The sequence below is a fragment of the Rhineura floridana genome, chromosome 1 (assembly GCF_030035675.1).
Source record: "Rhineura floridana isolate rRhiFlo1 chromosome 1, rRhiFlo1.hap2, whole genome shotgun sequence".
NCBI lineage: Eukaryota > Metazoa > Chordata > Lepidosauria > Squamata > Rhineuridae > Rhineura > Rhineura floridana.
Window position 1 is genome coordinate 26636242 of NC_084480.1, and position 22914 is coordinate 26659155.

Sequence of the window (22914 nt, forward strand, 5' to 3'; positions counted from 1 at the left end):
TATAAGCCATAAGAAAAAAGAGAGAACATTCAGAATCAAGCCCCTTCAGCACAGATAAAATGGCTGTGGATTCTTCTTGGGGACATGGCCATGGGAGCTGTCATGATGAGCTCCTGCACTTCAAATGTTTACCACTGCACTACTGTAATTGCATCAAGATACACATTCTTCCTATTTAGTAAGGCCTGTTTTCTAAGGTTTGTGGGCATGTAGTATAACCAAAGAAAGAAACGGCAGAACTATGAAACATATCAAAAATGACTTAAGCAATCTTTACAATGTTCAAACAAAGGAGCAAAGGAGGGAAGTGCAAGTCAGAAGTCCCCCTCTTCCCTTCTGACAAGTCCTAAAAGTTTGAGGAACAGAAACAAGAGTTGTACCTCCTCGGATGTGTCACAGATCAGTTTTACATCTTTAAGGTTATGCTGAATTTGTATGAGCAAAAGTGAAAAGTTAATAATTATGCAGGAGAGCAGAACTTAAAATTCTGCATTGCTCATTCACCTTTTAAGTACAAGAGTATATACTACTGCTTTTCCTGCAGGACATCCCTATTCAGTGGTGTGAATCATAGGAAAGTGTCTTGTAAAGTCAGAAGATTGGTCTGACTAGCTCATTATTATCTTTATTGACTGGCAGGGTTTCTGACAGGAATTTCCCCCAGCCTTAATCTGAGGATGCCAGGAATTGAACCTGGCATGCCTACAATGATTTCATCGCTTTGTATCCTCTTGCAGTGTAAATAGTCTAGGAGTTGTGCATTCGTAATCTTAAGTAACTTTGTACATGAAAATGGCCTTGGGTGAATTCAGCTATATATAATTCAAAACACAGTGCTTGAAATGTGGTAATTCCTTGGTTCATTTCATATAGATCCAGTGACAAGAATGTATATTAATATATTTGAAAATACTAATGTGTCTTATTTATTATTACTATTTATTTTAGTTGATTTATATTCCACCTTTCTGTTACTATAACATATGAGCATAGGAATCTCCTTTATACCGAGTCATACCATTTGTGTATCTAGTTCAGTATTTCTAACATCAACTGGCAGTGGCTTTCTAGGGTTTCAGGCATGAGTTTCTCCAAGTTTGGACCTTCTGGATCCAAGGCAGATGCTCTACCATTGAGCTATGGCCCTTTTAATGAACAATACTCAAGGCAGCTTCCATCAATTAAAAATACAAGGTTGTATTCAGCAAAGTCCTACTCAGAGTAGACCCAGTGAAATTAATTAATCTAAGTTAATCATGTTAACTTCAATGGATCTACTTTGAGAGCAGGATTAGCATTGAATACCATCCATATCAAATAGGTCTATCCAACAAACAAGAAATAGCATTAGAATGTGGTCAGATTTCCCCTCCTCCTCAAAAAAAATGCTTTGATGTCCTTTTCTTGGATCTATTTTTCCCCACTCTCTTCTGCCACACCAGTTTTCTCGGAAATTTTATATAGCTCAGTGGTTTCGGGACACTACAATGGAAACCGAGAAAGCAATGAAAACTCAGAAGGATGAAGATTCATCTGAAGGAACACACCATGCAAAAGAAGTTGAGACAACAGGACAAATCATGCACAGAGCAGAAAGTCGCAAAAAATTTCTTCGCAACATCATTAAAAGAGCACCATCTCAGTTCAGTACATTAAAGTGAGTTCCACAAATTATTCATTTTTATTTACTGAATGATATTTGACTTTGTGTATTGGCATATTTTGTTGATAAACAAATCCTAAAGTAATAGTCTGCAACTTTGTTACAGGATGAACTCAGATACTGTGGACTATGAAGATGCTTGCTTGATTGTTCGCTACTTGGCCTCTATGAGGCCGTTTGCCCAGAGCTTCGATATTTATTTGACACAGGTAAACTGTGCCAGAAGTCTTAGTGAAATACAGTTGGTTTCCTGGTTCCAAACACTTGTGCGGTAGTGTGCAATATCTGTTCATTGTTAAGCGCAGGTATTTAATAGGTTGTGGTAACACCACATGCTTCCATAATTCTGTATCAGTTCCACAACATTTTCATTTATCCTGCATGCATTTCACACATCCTTGAAATGTATTTCATCTGTGCATTTTTGTACATGAGAACATTAAATTAGAACAGTGTTTTGTAAGGATGATGGTAGAAACCTCTTAATGGGCTTTGCCTACATATATTTTATTTGCATTCTTAAATCTTAGGGATGTTACATCATAAACACATAGCAGGACAGCTTAATTCAAAACAGAAAACCATTTCAATAACTTGTTTGCAGTGCATGGTACTGCCATGATTAAAGTCATAATAAAATGGTTATATTAATATTTCATATGAATGTGAGCATGTTTGAATGGGTCACCATGTTAGGACTTCAGAAATATCCATGTCTTTCTATATTGCATATATTTTTGGCTTTTTCCCCATTTTTGCCATCATGTGGGTAGTCATAGCGCCATCTAGCGTCCGAAGGCAAGAATGTACTGGAGTTAAGATCTGTAGTGAGTGAGCAAGCCCCTCCTACTCCAGTTTCATTCTTGCCTTTGTCCGAGGCTGTTCATCTCTCCAGTAACATAAGGCTAGAGTAGGATTCAGCATGTTTGTTTGCTCTGTGTGTGTGTGTGTGTGTGTGAGAGAGAGAGAGAGAGAGAGAGAGAAAGGTGGGGGTGTTTCTGGCTCCCAGTCTGCGGGGGGGGGTTGCCCTGGGGTCTCTCCCTCTTCCTTCCTCTTGTTTATGTTTGTGGGGTGTTGAAGGCCTTCTCTTCACTGGCTGTGTTCCCTCCCTCTCCCAGGTGGGTAAGAGCCCAGTGCTTTGTGCCTGGCTCTACCACCTCTACTATCACCCGTGGCGCCCTTGCAGTGTCTCTGGCTGCGATCTGCTTTCGCACCGCCTCTAGCTTCAGCGTGCAGCCTCGGTTGCTGCTGGCTGCTTCCACGGCTTGTCCTTGCGGCCGTTCGCTGCCTCAGCTGTTGGCTGCGCCTCAACTGTCCCGTTCTGGAGTGCAGCTCTCCATAGGCTTCTGGCATTGCGCCACACTCATGCTCAGCCTTCATCCCTTTCCTGCCGCTTCTCAGCGGCTTGCAGGGGAGCCCTGTGGTTGCCGCTTTCCCTTGGCCATTGCCTTCTGAGGAACTTGCAGGCAGCCATGTTTGCGGCGGCTTCTGTCTGCTGCCCCCCCCCACCAGCAACTTGAGTGTGCTCAGGCAGTACCACATCCCCCTTAGTGGGCATGTACTAAGATATATTTTTCTTCAGCTTGTGCACAGGACCAGTACCACACACCTCTCCACCTGTGGGCGTGTACTGCGATCCATTGCCTTATATAGTGCACAGATATATCTCCTCAGCTAGTGCACAGGACCTATGGGCGTGTACTGTGATCCATTACCTCATATATTGCACAGGAACATCTCTCTCTCCGTGGAGGCCCATCTGCCTGGCCTCTTCAGATTGCCCAGTGCTGGATTCGGAGGACACTGGTCAACAGGCTTTGTCAGCGCTCTTTCATTCACCTACTGGCTCATCAGGCGATGAATTCAAGGGGTTCCCTAGCCAACCAAGTTTGGACTGCCCATCTGAGTTGATGGCGGTGACATCTCACCAATCAGGTCAGCCTTACCTGAACCACCAAGGACAAGCCCTGGCCTTGGAGCCTCAGGCGGCTGTACCTGATCCTCTTCCAGGCCTGCAACTAAACCCCCGAGATGAAGAATATACTAGGGTTCCTCTCTCAATTACAGTCAGTCTCCCAGCAGCAAGTACCTCAGCGGCAGCCCAGTGCGATGGGTCATCATGTTCCTAATGACGCTGTGCCACCTCCTTCCCCAGATCCTTTTAATGTTGGCAGAGGTAGAATTGGAGGTGATGACACCAGATCGGAGGGCCCCTTTGCCTTTCCTCAGGCTGAAGACGATGAATGGAGTGAAGATTCAGAATTGGAGGAGGACTCTTCCTATCGTCTGTTTGACTTAGCTGACTATCTCCCGCTGCGCCGAAGAGTTTTGGGCATGCTGGGACTCTAAGCCATGCCAACCCAATCCCTTGCCCCTCCCATGAAGGGGGCCAGGGTTCTCAAGTCTCCTAAATCTGTGGAACACTTCATCCCAGTCCCAGATCCCATTGATAAGCTGGCCAGGGAGGAATGGGCTCGGCCATTGCACCCACGTTGCTTCTCGCCCAGGGCCAAAGGACATTACACTTTAGCTCCTGACTTCATGGCTCACCTGAATGCCCCAGGAGTAGATCAGCCAATCTCTAACTTGGTGTCCTGGTCTCTCCTCCCAAAAGAAGGAGACTCCCAGCTTAAGGACCCATCTGAAAGGCGGCTAGACTTCGCCCTGCTAAAGAATCAAGAAGCCATTGCCTATTCCATTCGAGTGTCTGTAGTGGCGTCCATTTTTTCAAGAGCCTTGATGATGTGGCTGGACGAGCTCTTGGAAGACCCGAATCCAGACCCGCCCAAACTCAGAAAGGGTCTGATCAGGCTGCACAAAGCGGCTGCATTTGTGGCTGATGCTACTTTGGATGCGTCACAACAAGGATCACGAGCACTGGCTGCAGAAGTAGTGGCACAACAAACCCTCTGGCTTTGTCACAGGGATGCTGATACCACAGCTAGAGTCAATTTATCCACAGCCCCATACTCGGGAGCGTTTCTGTTTTGTGAGCAAGCCCTTAAAGCAGTCCTGGTAGACCCCAAAGACAACAGAAAGCCTATCTTAGCCACGTCCAAAAAAGACGACCGCAGGCCGTTTCGGAGATTTGCTCCATACCAATCCTTTCAGCCCTTTCGAGGAGTGCGGCCTGTGGGGCAAGGCCGAGACCCCCGTTTTACAGACTTACGTGCCTCCAAGGGAACCTGGCTCAGTACCAGGAACATCAAAGCCCTTCCACTTCTTCATACGGACGGGGAGCACACCAGCGTTGGCAATTCTGACGCCATCCCTATAGGAGGCAGGCTACTGCACTACGCAGGACTCTGGCTGGACCTCACCCATGTTTCTTGGATCAGATATCTTTTGTCTCATGGCTACAACATAGGGTTTTGGCTGACCCCCATCCCGGACAGATTCCTTCCCTCCCCCGTTCCCAAAACCCAAGAATGGCAGAGAGTTATGCAGGAAGCAATCCAACATCTCCTAAACATAGCGGCAATAGATGCAGTCCCACCAGCAGAGAGATCGCGGGGTGTTTACTCTGTCCTGTTTGCAGTTCCCAAGCGCGATCTGTTGTGGAGGGCGGTTTTGGACCTCAAGTTCATCAACTGCTTTGTGACATATCGACGGTTCAAAATGGAGTCCCTTGTCTCAATTATACAGGTTCTACAGCAGGGAGACTTCTTGGCTTTCATTGACCTAAAGGAGGCATACCTCCACATACCAATCTGCCCTGCCCACAGACAGTTCCTGAGGTTCACATTTGGCCACCATCATTTCCAATACACGGCTATGCCCTTCGGGCTTGCGTCACCACCGAGGGTATTCGCCAAGGTGATGGTCACCCTGGTGGCCCACCTCCGCCTTCAGGGGGTCCATATTTACCCCTACTTGGATGATCTATTGCTTCAAGCGGACTCTGGGGACCGCCCACGTGACCATGTTCTTCACACCCTTGATGTTCTCAGGACCCACGGTTGGCTTGTCGGCGTCAACAAGAGTCAGCTACACCCGACTCAGCGACTACAGCATCTTGGGGCAATACTGGACACAGTACAGGCCATGGTCTTCCTATCACCGGAACGAATCGCAACCATCAGAGATATGGCAAGGCTTCTGCTACGATGCTCAAAGGTGGACATGATGTTTTTGGCAAAGGTGCTGGGAAAGTTCATGTCCACCATTTACATTGTCCCGTGGGCATGGCACCATACTCGACCTCTACAGTGGGCCCTATTACCTTTCCAGGCGGACATTGCCAATTCCAATCATTGCGACATTCGCCTGGATTCCCCCCTTCGAACATCTTTCAGATGGTGGAGACGACCTCGAAACCTCAGCAGGGGAACTCAGTTCTGAGAACTGGACAGGACTGTGATCACGAACTGGCAGGGGCCCCCACTGCAACTTCCGCTTTGTCCAGGGTCGGTGGACCAGTCTGGAACAACGTCAGAGTATCAACTGGCTGGAATTGTGTGCAGTCCATCTGGCTCTTCGACACTTCCAGCCAATCTTCCAGTTGGAACACGTCCTGATCCGGACAGACAACACCTGCGTAAAATTGCATTTGAACAGACAAGGGAGAACCAGATCACAAGCTCTCCAAGCGGAAGCAACCCAGATCTTCGTCTGGGCCGAAAGTCATCTGAAGTCTCTGCAGGCAGAACATCTCAGTGGGACTCTGAACGTGACAGCTGACTAGCTCAGCAGGCAGCAGATGGTTCTGGGAGAGTGGAAACTTCACCCGATGACATTCGACCTCCTCCAGCGCCGGTTTGGCATCTTCTCAGTGGACCTCTTTGCCTCGAGTCACAATCGACAGCTGCCCCGGTACTTCTCGAGGTATCTGGAACAGACCGCGGAGTCAGTGGTTGCATTTGCGACACCTTTGCCGGACGGCCTCCTGTACACCTTCCCTCCGATTCCTCTACTGGGCAGGATATTGAGAAAGCTGAGACGTGAAAGAGCGCAACTGGTTCTGCTGGCCCCATACTGGCCTTGCCGCCCGTGGTTCTCAGACCTGATTGCACTCTCAGTAACAGAGCCTTGGAGGCTGCCAGTCAGGCCAGACCTACAGTGTCAGGGACCGATTTGGCATCCAGAACCCAAATGGCTGAGTCTGACGGCTTGGCGTTTGAACGGAGACAGCTGATTAACTCAGGCCTATCTCAGGGGGTTGTCGATACAATTATGGCATCTAGAAGGCCATCGATGAATCGTATCTACCAGAGTACGTGGCTGGCCTTCTCTAAATGGTGTGCAGGGCAAGGTGGCCAACCTTCTCGAGCTACGGTACAACAAGTTCTGCAGTTCCTGTACAGGGGACTGAAAATGGGACTCAAAGCTAACACCTTGCGTCGTCACGCCTCCACGATCTCGTCAATCTGGTCCGCCTCCCCCTCTGACGTTTCTGTGGGTTCGCATCTGCTCATTAGATGCTTTTTGAAGGGAGCTGCCTGGCGGTGTGTCATCATTTCCCTGCCTGGAGTCTATTTATTTATTTATTTATTAAATTTATTAGTCGCTCACCTGGCTGGCTGTCCAGCCACTCTGGGCAGTGTAAATAAAAACATACAAATACATTAAAACATTAAAAATCTCAACAATAACAATAAAACCTAACCCAACTAAGGTTCTCCAAGCTCTTCAGTGCCCTCCCTTTGAACCCCTTGGGTCAGTGCCTCTGCGACTGTTGTCTTTCAAGGTCCTGTTCCTGGTGGCAATCACCTCAGCGAGAAGGGTTTCGGAACTGGGAGCATTGTCAGCAGTGCGTCATCTCTGTATCTTCCACAAGGACTCAGTTGTGTTGTGTCCAGATCCATCCTTTCGTCCCAAGGTCAGGTCAACTTTCCACTGTAACTAGGACATTGTTTTTCCATCATTTTGTCCTAAGCCCGCTCATCCAATGGAGAAGGCCTGGCACTCGCTGGAGGTCAGAAGGGCCCTCAAGATATACCTCTCTCAGACTCAGGACATAAGATTGACAGAGTCATTATTTGTATCCTTTCACCCAAGGACTCTGGGGAAAAAGGTCTCTAAATCTACCCTGTCTTGTTGGTTGTGCGCCTGCATTGCCCTGGCGTATGAGTCACTGAAATTGCCAGTGCCTGGTAAAATAACGGCGCATTCCACCAGGTCAGCTGCCACTATGGCTGCTTTTGCAACCAACGCACCTCTTGCAGGCATCTGTAGAATGTTATAAGATTGACTGCTACGCTTCTACCGAGGCTTCCTTTGGAAGGCGTGTTCTGCAACAGATCCTTTCTCATGAGTAAGCACTGAGTAAACAGTGGGTGGTCCCTCCCTTTTTGGGGCTGCTTTGGTACATCCCACGTGATGGCAGGCTATCTGAGGAAAATGGGCCATTGGCCTCACCTGAAGGGTGGTTTTCCCAGGTATCCTGCCATCACGGCCCTCCCTTTTGGAGGATTTTTCTATGTGGATGCCACCTACTATAGTATATGGTTCAAGTTTGCCATTTTGGCAATAGAGTTAAGCTACACTCTCCATGTTCGTTGGAAATGTTTGCCCTACTGGGCCAGTTTTGTATTTTCCTTGCTGGCAGGCCTGTTGGCCGTTGCATTTCTCTCAAGATGTCTCTCGTCTGACTCGTCACGAATGAAACGGGAGTAGGAGGGGCTCGCTCATTACAGATCTTAACTCCAGTACATTCTTGCCTTCGGACGCTAGATGGCGCTCTGACTACGCACGTGATGGCAGGATACCTGGGAAAACCACCCTTCAGATGAGGCCAGTGGCCCGTTCTCAGTAGTTCTTGTCCAGAGTGGATTGGAAAAACAGAATTATAAGAATGGAATGCCTACTGTGGAGGGCCTAATTTAGAATTATCACCTAAAATATAAAAAATAAATCCATAGCTAGATGTCTGTTCAAAGGCAGTCATATTATATATCACTCTAGGCACAATCCACTTAGCATTGCTATTGCATAGCCACCATTCATTTTAAGGAGCAGGCCCACCACAAATCAACTTAACAGGGCAAAATTCCCTCGCCTGGCCTTGGTGTTGTGGCCCAGATCTTCTCTAACTCTTCCCTGGCCATCTTTGATACCAGCAGTCACGGCTTTCTGCAGTGAGCTCTAGTGCACTGATGAAGCTGCTGTGTATGGACATTTTCTGGCCACCAAGCTGTGCATCTGTTGTGAGAACTCTTATGATGATCTATGCAAAATCCCACCTTCCCACTGGTTGACCAGCAGGGATATTCCACGCTCTCTGGAGCTGTCCCCAATTCACATCATTCTTGAAAGGTGTCATAGAGAATGGATGCACCTGCCTACCCCAACAGATGAATCTATTAGGATACAGGGTGCCCCTATCCCTGCACAAGTTTCCAGCTGGGAAAAAACTGGGCTTGGAGCAGGCATAAGTTTTCTGCTTCTGCCTGCTTCAAAGCTCATTGGGATACAAGGCACCTCCATCTCCCAGTTCTTTTTATGTGCATGTGTGCATATGCTAAAGGATTCAGGGGAGGAGAATGTTGGTTACTCCAAATAATGGTTGGGCTACTAAGTTGTGACAAAACTTGTGGACCTTTCACATGGAGTGAATGGGGGTCGTGCAATCACCATGCTGAGTGCTCTGTTTGTGAGGTAATGCTAGATCTCTGGTAGCTGGTTTTTCATTTCACTTTAATACTAGCATGTTTCTCCACTTCATTCTTGTTTGTTAAACATTGCCTGCTACTTTCCAAAAGCAAATAAAATGCCATTTTTTGTTTTCTTACTAGATTCTGCGTGTGCTTGGTGAAAATGCAATTGCTGTTCGAACAAAAGCCATGAAGTGTTTGTCTGAGGTTGTTGCTGTAGATCCCAGCATTCTAGCCAGGGTAAACAAAGAAAATAATCTGTAATCATGCATGCATTTTCCCATTCTCAACAGCAAGTTTTCGGGTTTTCCTCATTTTGCATTTCTATCTTGCTCGTCGCTTATAGCTGGATATGCAACGAGGTGTCCATGGACGGTTGATGGATAATTCCACTAGTGTACGAGAAGCAGCCGTGGAGTTACTTGGTCGGTTTGTCCTTTGTCGACCACAGCTTGCTGAACAGTATTATGACATGCTGATTGAGCGAATACTGGTATGGTTACTTTAAAATTCTAACTTTTTATAATTTTTTTTAATCAGGTTCTTAAAGATAAAAGTAAATATGATGACACTCCATTCACCAGTTATAATTTCTGACAAGCATTTCAAACAGCAGTAGCAACTGTTTAGAGATTTTCTTCCCCCTTTTATAAGGATGTTACACTAACTGCTTCAGTTTATTAATCATGATACTGTATGGTCGTGATTTAATAGAGCTTCTGTTGGCTATTGGTAAACAAAGCCTTTTATAGCTGCCATATGTTTTTTCAAAGGTTTCAAAATTAAAAATTGATTTTCTTTTGTTCCTTCAGGATACTGGTATTAGTGTCAGAAAAAGAGTCATAAAGATTCTGAGGGATATTTGTATTGAACAACCAACATTTCCCAAAATTACAGAAATGTGTGTGAAAATGATTCGTAGAGTCAACGATGAAGAAGGCATTAAGGTACAGTAAACAAATTACTACTCGTGCTGCTGGTTCAAGGCTTGCTTGAGTGAGGCCTTTTTGGTCCTGAATTCAAGTTGAGCTTCTGCCAGTGATGTGTCTCTAATTTATTTATTAGATTTATATTCCACCCTCCTCCCAGTAGGAGCCCAGGGCGGATTACATTTCAAAAATCTAGACTTTTTTTGGGTAGCTTAGAGACTCTGGCAAGTTTTTTTAACCTAATTAGTACTTACCTTTTTTATTTTCAGAAACTGGTAAATGAAACATTCCAGAAGCTGTGGTTTACTCCAACCCCCCATAATGACAAAGAAGCAATGACCAGGAAAATACTGAACATCACTGATGTGGTATGAGTTAGATTGCTGTTGTTCCCCTTGACTAGTGCATCAGTTGTGACAAATTGAGCTGTTTCTAGTGTGTACTCAGGCACATTTTGTTATTGCCTATTAAATCACTCGTGACTAGTGTCACAGATACCCTTTACCCCATCCCATAGTATTTATTTTTAAATCTTTAAAAGCGGAGAGTTCTCATACTGTAGTGCTCAAGCAAATGCTGTAGTTTGTAGCACACACTTTCCCTGATACTTATAACATTCTCCTGATTCCCTATAACAGTCTGATTACGTGTTGTAGTGTAAATATACATGTTGGATTACAGTTGGCTAATTAAACGTGGTGAATGGAGTAGAATATTTTCTGGTAAGTTTAGCAACACTACTAAATATTTTTAAAGTATTTATATAGGACTCATTTCATAAGATGCTTATCAGTCTTTGTTTCCAAATGCATATCTGGCCCCCATTTGTCTTAACTGAATTGTTAACAAATTGATATGGTGCTTCAAATATGTGAGATGCTGTTCAAAAACCATCTATTACTACTATGAATGAACATGTCACTTTACAGAGCTCAATAGTCGAGAGTTCCCTGTTCCAAAGAAATTGTAGTGTAGAATAAAGATAGAAACAAACAATGTTAGAAGTAAAGAGACAACAACATAAAGTAATAGTCATAAGAGTAGAAAACACTTGTATTTGGCATATTAAACTATTGACTCTTTAATATTATCTATTAGTGTTGAAAGGTTACAAATGTATTTTCATTCTTATTTCCTCTTAGGTCGCAGCATGTAGAGATACAGGGTATGATTGGTTTGAACAGCTTCTTCAGAATGTAAGTAATGGTTCAGATACCTTGTATTTTAACTTTTTAAAGTAGAACCAATAAGGCTTTTAGATGGTTCTTAAGAAGTAGATGAAGACTGAAGGATTCAGAGGGGCCAAGAGCTTCCTGATACCTAAAACGTTTCACCTTCCATCCTTTTCAATTACAGATATAGATATATTAGCCTGGTTTGTATATAGTACTAAGCCATAGTTTGTTAAACTACAGTTTATTAAACCATGGTTTGTTTGATCATTCAAATCCTGCCCAGTAGCTTTAACTATATGGTTTATTGACTGCTATGGGTTGTTGGTAGCTTGGTTTGTTTTAAATATGGCTTGGTATTATGTACAAATCTCGCACCCTTCCTAATAATTGCTTATTTGACCATCCCACCCCAGATGTTCACCAAGCTACAAAGGCACAAGGGAAGTACACCTGACAAGCAAATCAAATGTTGGAGAAATAAAGCATGGTTTGTTATTCATCTATGGGACAATTAATTGTTTGTTAAACAAAGCATGGCTTAGAATTATTTATTTAAGAGACTTTAATCTCACTCTTCATTGCCTGAAAACAATTCCAGAGGTGGTAATAATTAAAAGTAAAAATCACATACATAAAAACAACAGCAGAAAGCAAGAGCAAATAGAATTGCAACTAACTAATAATCTACAACAATCAAATCTGACATTAAACTCCAGTGAGAACCTGGGAGAATAGCTGGGTCTTTACATGGCACAAAAAAACTCATCAGCAGTATCTTGGTAGGGAGGGAATTTAAAGTGAGGGCACCACCACTGAGAAGACTCTTGACTGTGTTCCCTCTGAATGAATTGCTGTAAAAAGTGGCATTGCCAAGAGAGCCTCACTGGCTGATTTAACATATGGGGTGACCTATAGGAGAGCAGGCATTCTCCTAGATAACTTGGTCACAAATTGTTTAGGGCTTGGTATACAAATACCAAAACTTTGAAATGGTCTTGGTAGTATATTGGCAGCCAATGCAGTATTGCTGTAGGCCTTCTGACAGAAGCCTAGGGGGATACTAGGGTAAATGATATCAAAAGCCACAGAGAGTTTGAGGAGAACCAATAGGATAATAGTTTATGTGTGTTTGTATTTTAGCTATCGGTGTTCTTTCTCTCTATCCCTACGCTCTATATAATGCATGTAGCTATACATATAACTATGTATGGCTAAAATGGCTGCATACCCATGTATATGAACAGTTTCTCAAACTTGCTGAAGCTTGTAAGTTTGCCCAATCTAGCATCATGTGATTTCTGTACTTGGGAAATAGGATGTCTCCTGATGCCACTGACAAATAGCTTCCTCGCACTACATGCCCCTCGTGCAGTGCCAAGCTATAATGTTCACCAGGTGAGGCAGGGAGGCAAGCCAGCTAGCTAATTCAGCCCCTCCGTCTTTGTTCCTCACCTCTGCCACCTTGTGGATATGTTTATACCCTCCCTGCCTCCACTAAACAAACCTTTAATATGAGAAGCTTACTAGCCCAATCAACTCTCTGTATTGGGTACTGTGGTAAGGTAATTAGGCATGGGGTGAATAACAAGGCTTTGGATAAAGTCAAAACCAAATCTAGCTTCTACCTTTTGTAAGGCAACAAAATGGAAGTTTTACTTACTGTGAACTTCTGTTTGATGTTGGCAGTGGAGGACATTCTCTAGAAGGGATGACTCCTCCCAGTGGACTGACAGGCAGGGTCCATCATCTTTTGCCTCCTCCCCTGCCCTCCAGTCAAACTGGCATAGGAAGAACCACTCCTCAGTCCCACATGAACACAGCAAGGAACAACTCCAGGCTGTAGGAAAGTAACCTAAACTTAAGGTACTCCCTATAGAGGTCAAGAACCATACATTAACGAGAACAACCACATGAACCATATAACATAAAAGGGACAAGACAACCTAAACACACTAACCATGTAGGATGAAGGCAGAAGCCCTAAGAACCACCCCTGCCCAGCATCAGCAGAGGATCAGAAAAATTCCAGCAGAGGAAGGCAAGGTGGGGAGAATGTCCTCTACTGCCAACATCAAACAAGTTCACAGTAAGCAAAACTTTCATTTTTGTCTGTTGGCAGTGGAGGACATTATCTAGAAGGGATATAACTGAGCAGTCTCCCTAGTTCCTGGATGGGCTTCCTCTACTTCTATCGTACTGCTGAACATCCTCTGATGATCCTTCGTGCCACACACTGCATCAGCTGATGAACCACTATTTAGGAATGTTTAACAGAAGTATGTGGTGTAGCCCACGTGACGGCCCTGCAAATGTCCACCACCAGAAAATTTCTTTTAAAGGCAGTAGACGCAGCAGCCCTCCTTACTGAATGCGCAGTGAGTCCCCTGGAAGCTTCTTGCCCAGTGCAAGGTAGGCCTGAGATATAGCAGAATGAAGCCAATGAGAAATGGAGGAAGAAGAAACTTTCTTTCCCTGAGAGGAGCCCGAAAATGAAACAGTGATTCTGAATGTCAAAACTTCAACGTCTGGTCCAAATAAAATCATAGAGCACGTCGCACATCCAGCGAATGCCAATGTCTCTCCTGAGAGCAAGATGGGTTTGGGCAAAAGGAGAGAAGGATCTGGAAACCATGGCCTCTGAGGCCAGTGAGGGGCCACAAGAATCACATCTGCCTGGTTCTGGGTGATCTTTTGTAGGGTTTGCTGAATCAGGCTGAAGGGTGGAAAGACATAGAGAAGATCCGGGGGGCAGGCCACCTCCAGCACATTCTCTCTCAAGCTACGGAACATGGTAGACATGTCAGAAAGGTGGGTAGCTGGGCGTTCTCTGGTGATGCAAACAGATCTGCTGCTGGTCTGTTGAAGTGGTCTACTATCATCAAGAACACTCGTCGATCCAACTGCCACTCTGTCTCCCTTATGGTGGTCTGACAGCCAATCCACCATGACATTCAACAGAACCGTCAGATGTCCTGCCTTCAGAGAGAGCAGGACTGAGCCCAGCAAAGGAGACTCAGCCTTGACCAGAGCTGCTGACTGAGTCCTCTCCTGCTTGTTTACATATGCCTTGGCACACTTTGTTGGTGCGCACAAGCAGGTGAGAACCCTTGACCTCCGACTCCAAGGTCTTCAGTCCCAGGTGGATAGCCCCACGCTCCAACACAGTGATGCTCATCAAAGATTCCTCTGCAGTCTACGTGCCTTGCATAACTGTGTGGTTTAAATGCCCCCCTCCCCCAGCCATAGAGACTGGCATTTGTAGTCAACACCAAACATTGCGGTTCCTCCAGACTCCACCCTTTGGTGGGTCTCTGAGGAAAAATCCACCATAGTAATTCCTGCTTTATGCTGTGAGGAACAGAGAGGAGAATCTTCTGATGGGTCACAATGTGGTCCTGAAAGGGCAACAGAAGGAGCTGAAGATGGTGAGAATAGAACTGAGCCCAATGAATGAGTTCTTATGCAGAGACCAGAAGGCCCTGCAGGCAAGCCAGGGACATCAAGTCCATCTGGTCTGCAGACTTCACTTGAATAACAGCAGATGTGATCTGCTCCACCTGCTCTGGGGTGAGTGGCATTAGGAACAGATGTGTGTTGAACTCTATCCCTAAATGAGTGAGGGTTTGAGATGGAATCAGGGAACTCTTCTTGTTCACAATGAAGCCCAAGTGGCTGAGCCAACTCAGTGTTGTTTTGGTGTCCAAGTCCACCTTGACAGCCTTTGAATCAGGATGTCATCTACGTATGGGTGAAGATTAACCCCCCTCTGTCCTGAGAAAGGCTGCCAGTGCCACCAGCACCTTGGTGAAGACCCTTGGTGCCAAAGAGAGGCTGAAGGCAACACCTGATACTGGTAGTGCTGCCTGTTGTAACTGAATCTGAGAAACCAGCGATGGGCTTTCAGTATTGGGATGTGAAAATAAGCCTCAGAAAAGTCAGTTGAGGTCATCCAATCGCCCTTTCATAGTGCTGCAATGATGGACCTCATAGTTTCCATCTTGAACTGCCTCCTGGCTACCCATGTCTTGAACCATTTGAGGTTGAGGGAACCTCTTCTATTGCCTTGATATCCTCCAGGTGCCTTATGGCCTGCAGTAATTTCCTGTGCTTTGGGTCCCGTGACTGAGGGGTAGGAATGAAAAGATCATGGGGTCTGCAGGCAAACTCGAGAGAATAACCGTGAGTAACCATGTGTAACACCCACCTGTCTGAGGTCACTTCCCCCACCCACTATGTGAGACAACAGTAATAGGCAAGCCCCCACAGGACCCATCGAAGAGTCATGCAGAGACGGCCTTCTTTGAAGCCTTTGAGAACTTGGAAGAGAAGAAGGTGGGACCCCCACCTCTTGTAGAGGAATGGCCACCTCCCCTGTTTGGTTGACCCCAATGTGGTCTGTATGAAGAAGATCCCCTAGGTCAGGAACATTGCCGGTGCAGATGAAAAAACTGTTTGGTGTGTCTTATGCTCATCCTTCTTGGCTGAAAGAAGAACCTTCCTCTTATCCTTTGTCTCAGTCAAATGCTCCTGCAAGGGATCACCAAATAACTTGGCCCTGGAAAAAGGCAAACCCACAAGTTTCAGCTGGGATGCAGAGTCCATATCCAACTGGTGGAGCCAAATATGCCTGGCTACAATAGTGGCCACCACAGAACGAGCATCATACTGAAAGGTATCTGGAGCAGCATCCACTGCTAGAGCCAAAGCATATGAGGCGGCTGTGCTGGGCTCCGGTGAGAGAGGACCCATGAAGCACCTGTCTGTGCTGGATTAGATCAAACAGCCTAATTGCCTGGTCCTGCTGCACCCTGGTCCCCACAGTATTGCCAGTGGTGCCCTTTTTCTGGGAAGCCTACAAGCAGGAAATGAGGACAACCTCCCCCTTCTGTTGTGCTACCCAGCAACTGGTCAAATGTGGTAGCTGCAACACTCCCAAACCTGGATTTTTTGACTTTGAGGGAAAGCAGAAATAGGAAGTTTGGAAAGCATTGGGTGATACAAGTCCAGAGCAGGCAATGCAAGAGTATGTTTCTACTGTGAAGAAATTAGACCCCACTTGGAATCCACAGTCTAGAAGGTGCTGCAAGACTGTCTTGGTTTTGCTGCAATAAACCACCCCATGACTACCTCACTGGAAACTGAAAAAGGAGGGCAGACAGCATGATGAGATATATTTAGGCCCTGCTGGGCCTCTGGTTGTCCAGCCCAGCCATGATGGTGGACCCATACCAACTCTCAGACGATAAGGGTTCTGGCGCCGGGGCCTCCCTACGCCAAGCAGGCTTCCATCCCGTTCCTCTTCTTTCCTCTCAGAGCCTGTCATTTCCATCTCTCCAATGGGCAGACCCACCCATGCTGAGCAGGCTTCTACTTCTATCCGAGCCCGTCATTTCCACCTTTGTAATGACCTACCAGAGCTGGAACGTCGACCGCTTCATCCCCGTGATCAAGTTGAAGTACTGCTTACCGTGGACATTATCTGTGTTGGCAAAAAGCTGGACTGCTCCTGCTCCTTTTCCTGTATTGGGACTGGCAGATGCAGTACCAGGAGGACACCTCAGTGGTATCATGTTTTGACGTCAACATATTGATGTAAGAACTAGTAGACATTGTCTAATTGTTCGGAATTTATTAGGAAAGTGTTAGGAAAGTGTGATTTGTTACTGTATTTTCATTGAAAGTTGTTATAGTTGCTTTTTAATAATGTTATTATCTTGTTACTTAATTTTTGTAAATTGTACTGTTTTTGATATGTATTTCTATATTCGTGTTTATTTTTTGTAAGCTGCCTTGAGGGTCTTGTGTCCAAAAGGCACCATAGAAATTTGTCATCGTTGTCATCATCATGATCATCATCATATGAAATCTTTTTTAATGCATCTTTCACCGGTTTAGTAACATAACTTTAGCTCCTCTGCCCACGTGAACACTGCCTTAGGAAACAGGGAAGCTATGGCAGACACCCTAAAGACCACTGAATCTGCCTCAAAACTATAGTGTAAGGTATTCTCTACCCTTTTATCATATGCATCCTTAGGCCCTCCTTGCTCTTCAGAGGGGATAGCCATTGAAGAAGTCAGAGCAGCTACTGGCTGATCCACAGCAGGGACCCGAAGCTGCTGTATAACTCCAACAGGAAAATTATAATGCCGCTTAGCAACTGCTGAGGTAGTCTTTCCCTTGTTGGGGTACACCCATTCCACCTTCCAAGCATTGTCAAATAGCTGCTGCAAAGGAACCAAAGCAGGTCTAGCCTGGCCTGAGAGAAAAACCTTCTTAGCCCTTGCAGAAGTGGAAACCACAGGGTCCTGAGGAGAAACGTCCTCAGCTGAGAGCTGAAGCACCCCGTGTGCCTTAATTAGCAGTGGCTGAAAAAATCTGAATTAAACAGTCTGGGCTGGCCACTTCCAATTCTTCCCCTGAAAATTCCCCTTCCTCCTGATGGTGATGGGAATTGCACAGCTCTGAGTCGGAGCCCCCCTCCTCGCTAGCTGCCGGAGGATCACCAATCTGCAAGGCAATGGCTTGTTGAGCAGAAGAAATATTGCCAGCCACATTAGAAGGGGACTATATATCTACCTCTACTTGAGCTGTAACTTGAAGCACCTCACCAGCACTCACAGCCTTCCCAGACTCCCTGGCAGAGGGACCCCTAGAGGTGGATGGAGAAGAGTGAGAAAGGCTCACAGAGCTATTAGAAGATGAAGATCTGTAGGTCTTTGTTTCCTGCAGTGCTTTGAATGGGATTTGCGCTTACACCCAGCCCCGTGATCCTTAGATTCCCCAAACCTATTCCCCTTAGAGACGCCAGCCGCCCTTAGGGAACCTTGGATCTCTGAAGAGATGCAGGATCACATCCAGGACGTGAATTTTGGAAAGCCATGTTCTGAAGGAAATGTCACTGGCTCATTCTGCATGGATGCAGGTCCAGCCCCACGACTGTGCAGATGTATAGAGGGGAAGATGGTGCTGTGGTGGCAAATGACACTGGGCAGGGACACACTCGAGTATGAGATATTCCCTTTTTGGCTGCACTCCTGATGGTGTGCTAAGGTTGATGGCGGAGAAGCCATGCTGTGTCCAAACTTCACTAGACCTCAATTCAAAAACTGATTTTTTTAAAGAAGATCAAAACCGGAAAAGGTGAGCTCCACCCAGAAATATGTGAGGGAGTGTGCCTAAAAACACCCCCAAAGAGCCCCAGTCTTGTGCCTCTAGAGGAGGGCAGAGAAAGGAGACAGAAATAAAAAAAGGCAGGAAACTGCCAGAGACACACTCCTTTCAGGAGAATATGAAAGGACCACCTCTCAGCAACATAGCCACCTCAGCCCCAGAGAGGTTAATCAGAGACCACAAGGTGGGATACAAGTGAGCCTGCTAGCTCCAGGAGAGTGGGTATCACCAACTTTATCAAAAAGACCACTGGGGACAGATGGCTGCAACCCCCAAGAGCAAGCACCCAAAGCAGCCGCAACTGCCACAAAGAAAATGCCGCTGTCACACTTTACTGAAAAGTGCTACTAACGCTCTTCAGCAGCCAGAAAGGCTGTGAATAGAACACTTAATATGTCAAGCCCCATGGCAGAAAGTGGCTGCAACCACTATGGGGATTTGAGTGGCAATAGAGAGGGGAGAGCTGTCAGGACATACACACAAAATGGTCTTAAGCCACCCAGGACGGGCTCCGCATCCACCAGCAAGCCCCACGGGGCTCTCTGATTAGCTTCCTCTCTCCCAAAAAACAAATGCCACAGCCCTGCAAGGCTCCCTCAAAAGCTCCCCATTCACAGAATCCAAAACGCCAAAATACAGAGGAAAAAAAAAGGGGGGGAGCCAAACAAATGCACAAACAAGTGCACTCGCACTAACGGAAAAGAGGAGAGGAGGAAAAAAACAAAAAAGGAACAACTCACAAATAGTCTAGAAAACACAGGGAAATTTAGAAGTCTAAAGGACCTCACCGTCACTGACTGCAGGCACTGTCTGACCCAGCTTGTCATTCCAGTGGGAGGCATCATCCCTTCTAGAGAATATCCTCCACTGCTAACAGTCAAACAATTATTATGAAAATATCTTGTGGAAAAGAAAACTAATTTCAAAACAGTTTGAACAGTTAACTATAAGAGCAAATAAAAACAGTGTAGAAAAATGCATCTGGCTGAACCTAGTCTAGGCTGTTTATCTACTCAAGCTAATACTTAGCAACCATAGTGACTGTTGCCCAATGGGGCTGGTAGGGTGGAAGGCAGAGAACCCAACAGTGGAGGCAGAGTCAACTAATTCTAGACTTGTTCTCATCCTTCTCCCTGCTGAGTTCTCCAAAGGCAACACTGAGACTAAGGAGGAGGGAGCTGGCTGACACTGCCAAACCTTGCATTGGTTTTAAGTAAGAAGACAGGCAAGCGAGGGCAGGCTGAGTTTGGTGAGGCAGTGTCCCATTTGCCCTAATGGACCAGCCTCCATTGCTTAGTAATAAAACCATTTCCAGTCCTCTCAGTTCGGCTTCTTCTGTTCCTGGAGTCTCAATCTGTTTCAGTTCTCTGCCTTCTTTCTTCTTCAACAGCACTCTTTCCAATTCTACTCTGTTTGCCAGTTCCACTTATACATTCCCCCCTTCCCTTCCCAACATATTGGCCAGTCCAGAGGCAGAGTAATCACAAAATGGCTGAAATAGATTATTACTTTCATATCCAACTCCCCTGAAAAGGTCTCCCCCAAGATTTGGGAATTATGCTGAATAGAGTGGGCTGTGGGTCTGAGGGCAAAGGTGGGTTTTCGTGGTAACTTGCGCAAGTGGGAGCAAGACCTTCAGAGGAGCCTTTTCAGGAAGGGGAGGTTGCCAGGTGGAGATGGGGAAGTCAGTTTTCTTTACCCCCATTACACACAACCTTTCTTTGCTCAAATTCACGGTGTGCAAATTATTGGCCTATTGACAGGATAGGTCTTTGCTATCTTTTAGAACTTTCTCATGAAGATGGTTTGTATAGTCTCGGATCCAGCTATCAATCTCAATCTTCCCTATGTTCTATATCTTTGCAGTTGCTAAAATCTGAAGAAGATGCTTCATATAAGCCTGTGAAGAAAGCTTGTACACAGCTTGTGGATAATTTGGTTGAACACATTCTGAAGTATGAAGAATCTCTGGCAGGTAAAACAGGTGTTTGCATTTCAACCACATGCTGTTTAGAGTTTTTTTGTTGTTTGGCTCCAAATAAAATCCAAGTCATGGATTCTCTTCCACATGATAATGTGAATTATTGTAGATGCATGTTCATATATATTTGTCCATGTATATTTGTTTCCTGTGTAGTAGGAAGGTAGGTTCAGGGAAAGTTCGCATGGAGAAAAAGCAGCTTATAATCCTGCCCTGAGAACTATACCCATTATACCCAATGAAGTGCACAGTTCAGTTATCTTGTGCACATTTTATTATCTCAAACTAAATTGGATTATTTCTGCACATTTGAAATTCAAACCCATCTAAATGTACCCATGGAAGCTAGCTGAAACATTCTCCTCCTGAGGCAGTGATAGGAAGATGTTGCCTCTGCAAGCACATAAAACCAAGAAGTGTTTTGTATGCTGACAAGACTTGGAGATGGTGGGCTGTACCTTGCTGGAGGAGTTGGCTGGTTGTTAAAGGGCCCTTGTCTTATTTTGCAGTATTCAGCTTCATTGAGACTGAGGTACTGTAGAGGACTCATCCTCTTGACTCAAGGGATGATGGTAGGGCTGTGTCCTCTGACTGGCAGGGCCCTGAATAAGGTACTGACAGTTTCCCCTCCACTCCCCAAAGAAGCAATCTGAACCTTTTTCTCATTGGTGCCCTCTGCTGCATGCTTCAAGATCCCCTGTTTGTGAGTCATGATAGATCAGATAACAAGAATCTGTACAGTTCTTCCCCTCTCTCTTAATCTTTTATCTAAAAAATTAATGCCACAATCCAATTAATATTTGTTCTTGAAGTAAGCCCAACTATTATTAATGGAGCTTAATTTAAGGTAAGATGTAAGCACAACTAAGCAGTGGATTTGCAAGTTCAAATTTCTGGTTCAGATGTAACACTAATGAATGCTCTTATATTACATGCAGAAGTCTCAGGCTTCTGCACTCTTTCCTCTTATCCTCCTCCTCATCCAGCATGGATGCTTCTGTTTTCAGTTAACCACAGTTAGTGTTATCTTAGTCCAGAATTGTGGTTAGTCTTAACTATAGTTAAGAGAAATGTCAAACAATGGCTTATGAAGTCGGCTTGTTTCCCTAAAACATTGTTAAAGAATAGTCACATTTTGTATGAGTTTGGATATGACAAACTGTAGCTAGTTCAAAATGGTTAAAATTTCTGATCCCCTCCTTATGGCTATATCAGGGGAGGGGAGGGACAAGCAGATATCCTAAATTTCATTAATGTACCACTAAATCATAATAGAGATTATACTGACTGATACCATTTTAAGAAGGACTTGTACTTAATTATAAATTAGCTAAGAAATGTCCATTTTTATATTAGAAAGCCATAACTAAATCTTAGACGGCTTCTTTTTTACATACAATTACTGGGCTTGCGACTGGAAAGTAAAGTTGATTTTGGTCAGATGATGTGATCTTGGTTGTAGGGAGTGTTCAAACCACACTTTCTCTATTCAGATGTCACAGCAAACTATGGTTTATCTCTTGTATAAGCCATGTACATGAGTGGAAGAGGGCATGAGGAATACATGATGCTTTCCGGATTCAAGAAAGCATGGTATTTTGGACCTGGAATGTGATGTCTAAACCAGGTGTTTGTAAGCAGCTTCACTTCTAATTCTGCTTGTTATTTTAACTTGTCATATTGGATGCACATGATACTTAATATTAACAACAGTTTCTTTGTGTTTGGACATTTTAATGGAATATTTGTTAATTTTGTGTGTGCATATATTTTTTTCTTATTTTTGTAGATTCTGACAACAAGGGTGTGAATTCAAGTCGCTTGGTAGCTTGCATAACCACTTTGTTCTTATTCAGCAAAATCAGGCCCCAGTTAATGGTCAAACATGCTATGACCATGCAGCCATATCTTACCACTAAATGCAGTGTAAGTACTCGCTATTCTTCACCCAAATTGCCTCTTATAGTATGTTATACTCATGATTTGAAGTGCAATTTGGAAGCAACAGAGTAGTTGCTTTTGTCTTTATTGGCTCCAGAGGGATATTGGGTTGCTCTGATTTACTTTTTTTATTTTTCTGATCTCTGCTGCTCTGATCTAATATTGCTGCTAAATTTAGTCTATGTTTTGTTTTGTGCTTATGTATGTTATGTTAGCTACCTTGGAAAAATTAAAGTCAAGTTGTAAACCTCTTACTGCATTAACATTTGCAAACTGGAAATCACAGCGTAGAAAAATATGCACATTAGGTTACTAGTTCTCTCTTCTGCCTCAAATAATATTCCTTTTCACATAGATGACTTTCTGTTCTTTAATTTAAGACAGTTTCAAACCTTTAGGATAGATCTCATTTTCCTCAGCAAATGTGTAAAGTTTGGATAACAGCTGTGTTAATACACCT

General features: G+C 44.8%; 1 protein-coding gene across 9 annotated transcripts in view; it reads left to right on the forward strand.

Annotated features, from left to right (window-relative positions):
- The window catches only part of NIPBL (NIPBL cohesin loading factor), a 227798-nt gene that overhangs the window by 187380 nt on the left and 17504 nt on the right, over positions 1–22914 (forward strand). For all 9 annotated transcript variants that reach the window (XM_061616556.1, XM_061616564.1, XM_061616519.1 and 6 more), the window contains 9 exons: positions 1443–1657; positions 1770–1872; positions 9397–9495; positions 9602–9748; positions 10068–10202; positions 10454–10552; positions 11327–11380; positions 20399–20507; positions 22303–22439. In XM_061616556.1, the coding sequence (XP_061472540.1) occupies positions 1443–1657; positions 1770–1872; positions 9397–9495; positions 9602–9748; positions 10068–10202; positions 10454–10552; positions 11327–11380; positions 20399–20507; positions 22303–22439 (1098 nt within the window). The remainder of the gene's footprint in view (positions 1–1442; positions 1658–1769; positions 1873–9396; positions 9496–9601; positions 9749–10067; positions 10203–10453; positions 10553–11326; positions 11381–20398; positions 20508–22302; positions 22440–22914) is intronic.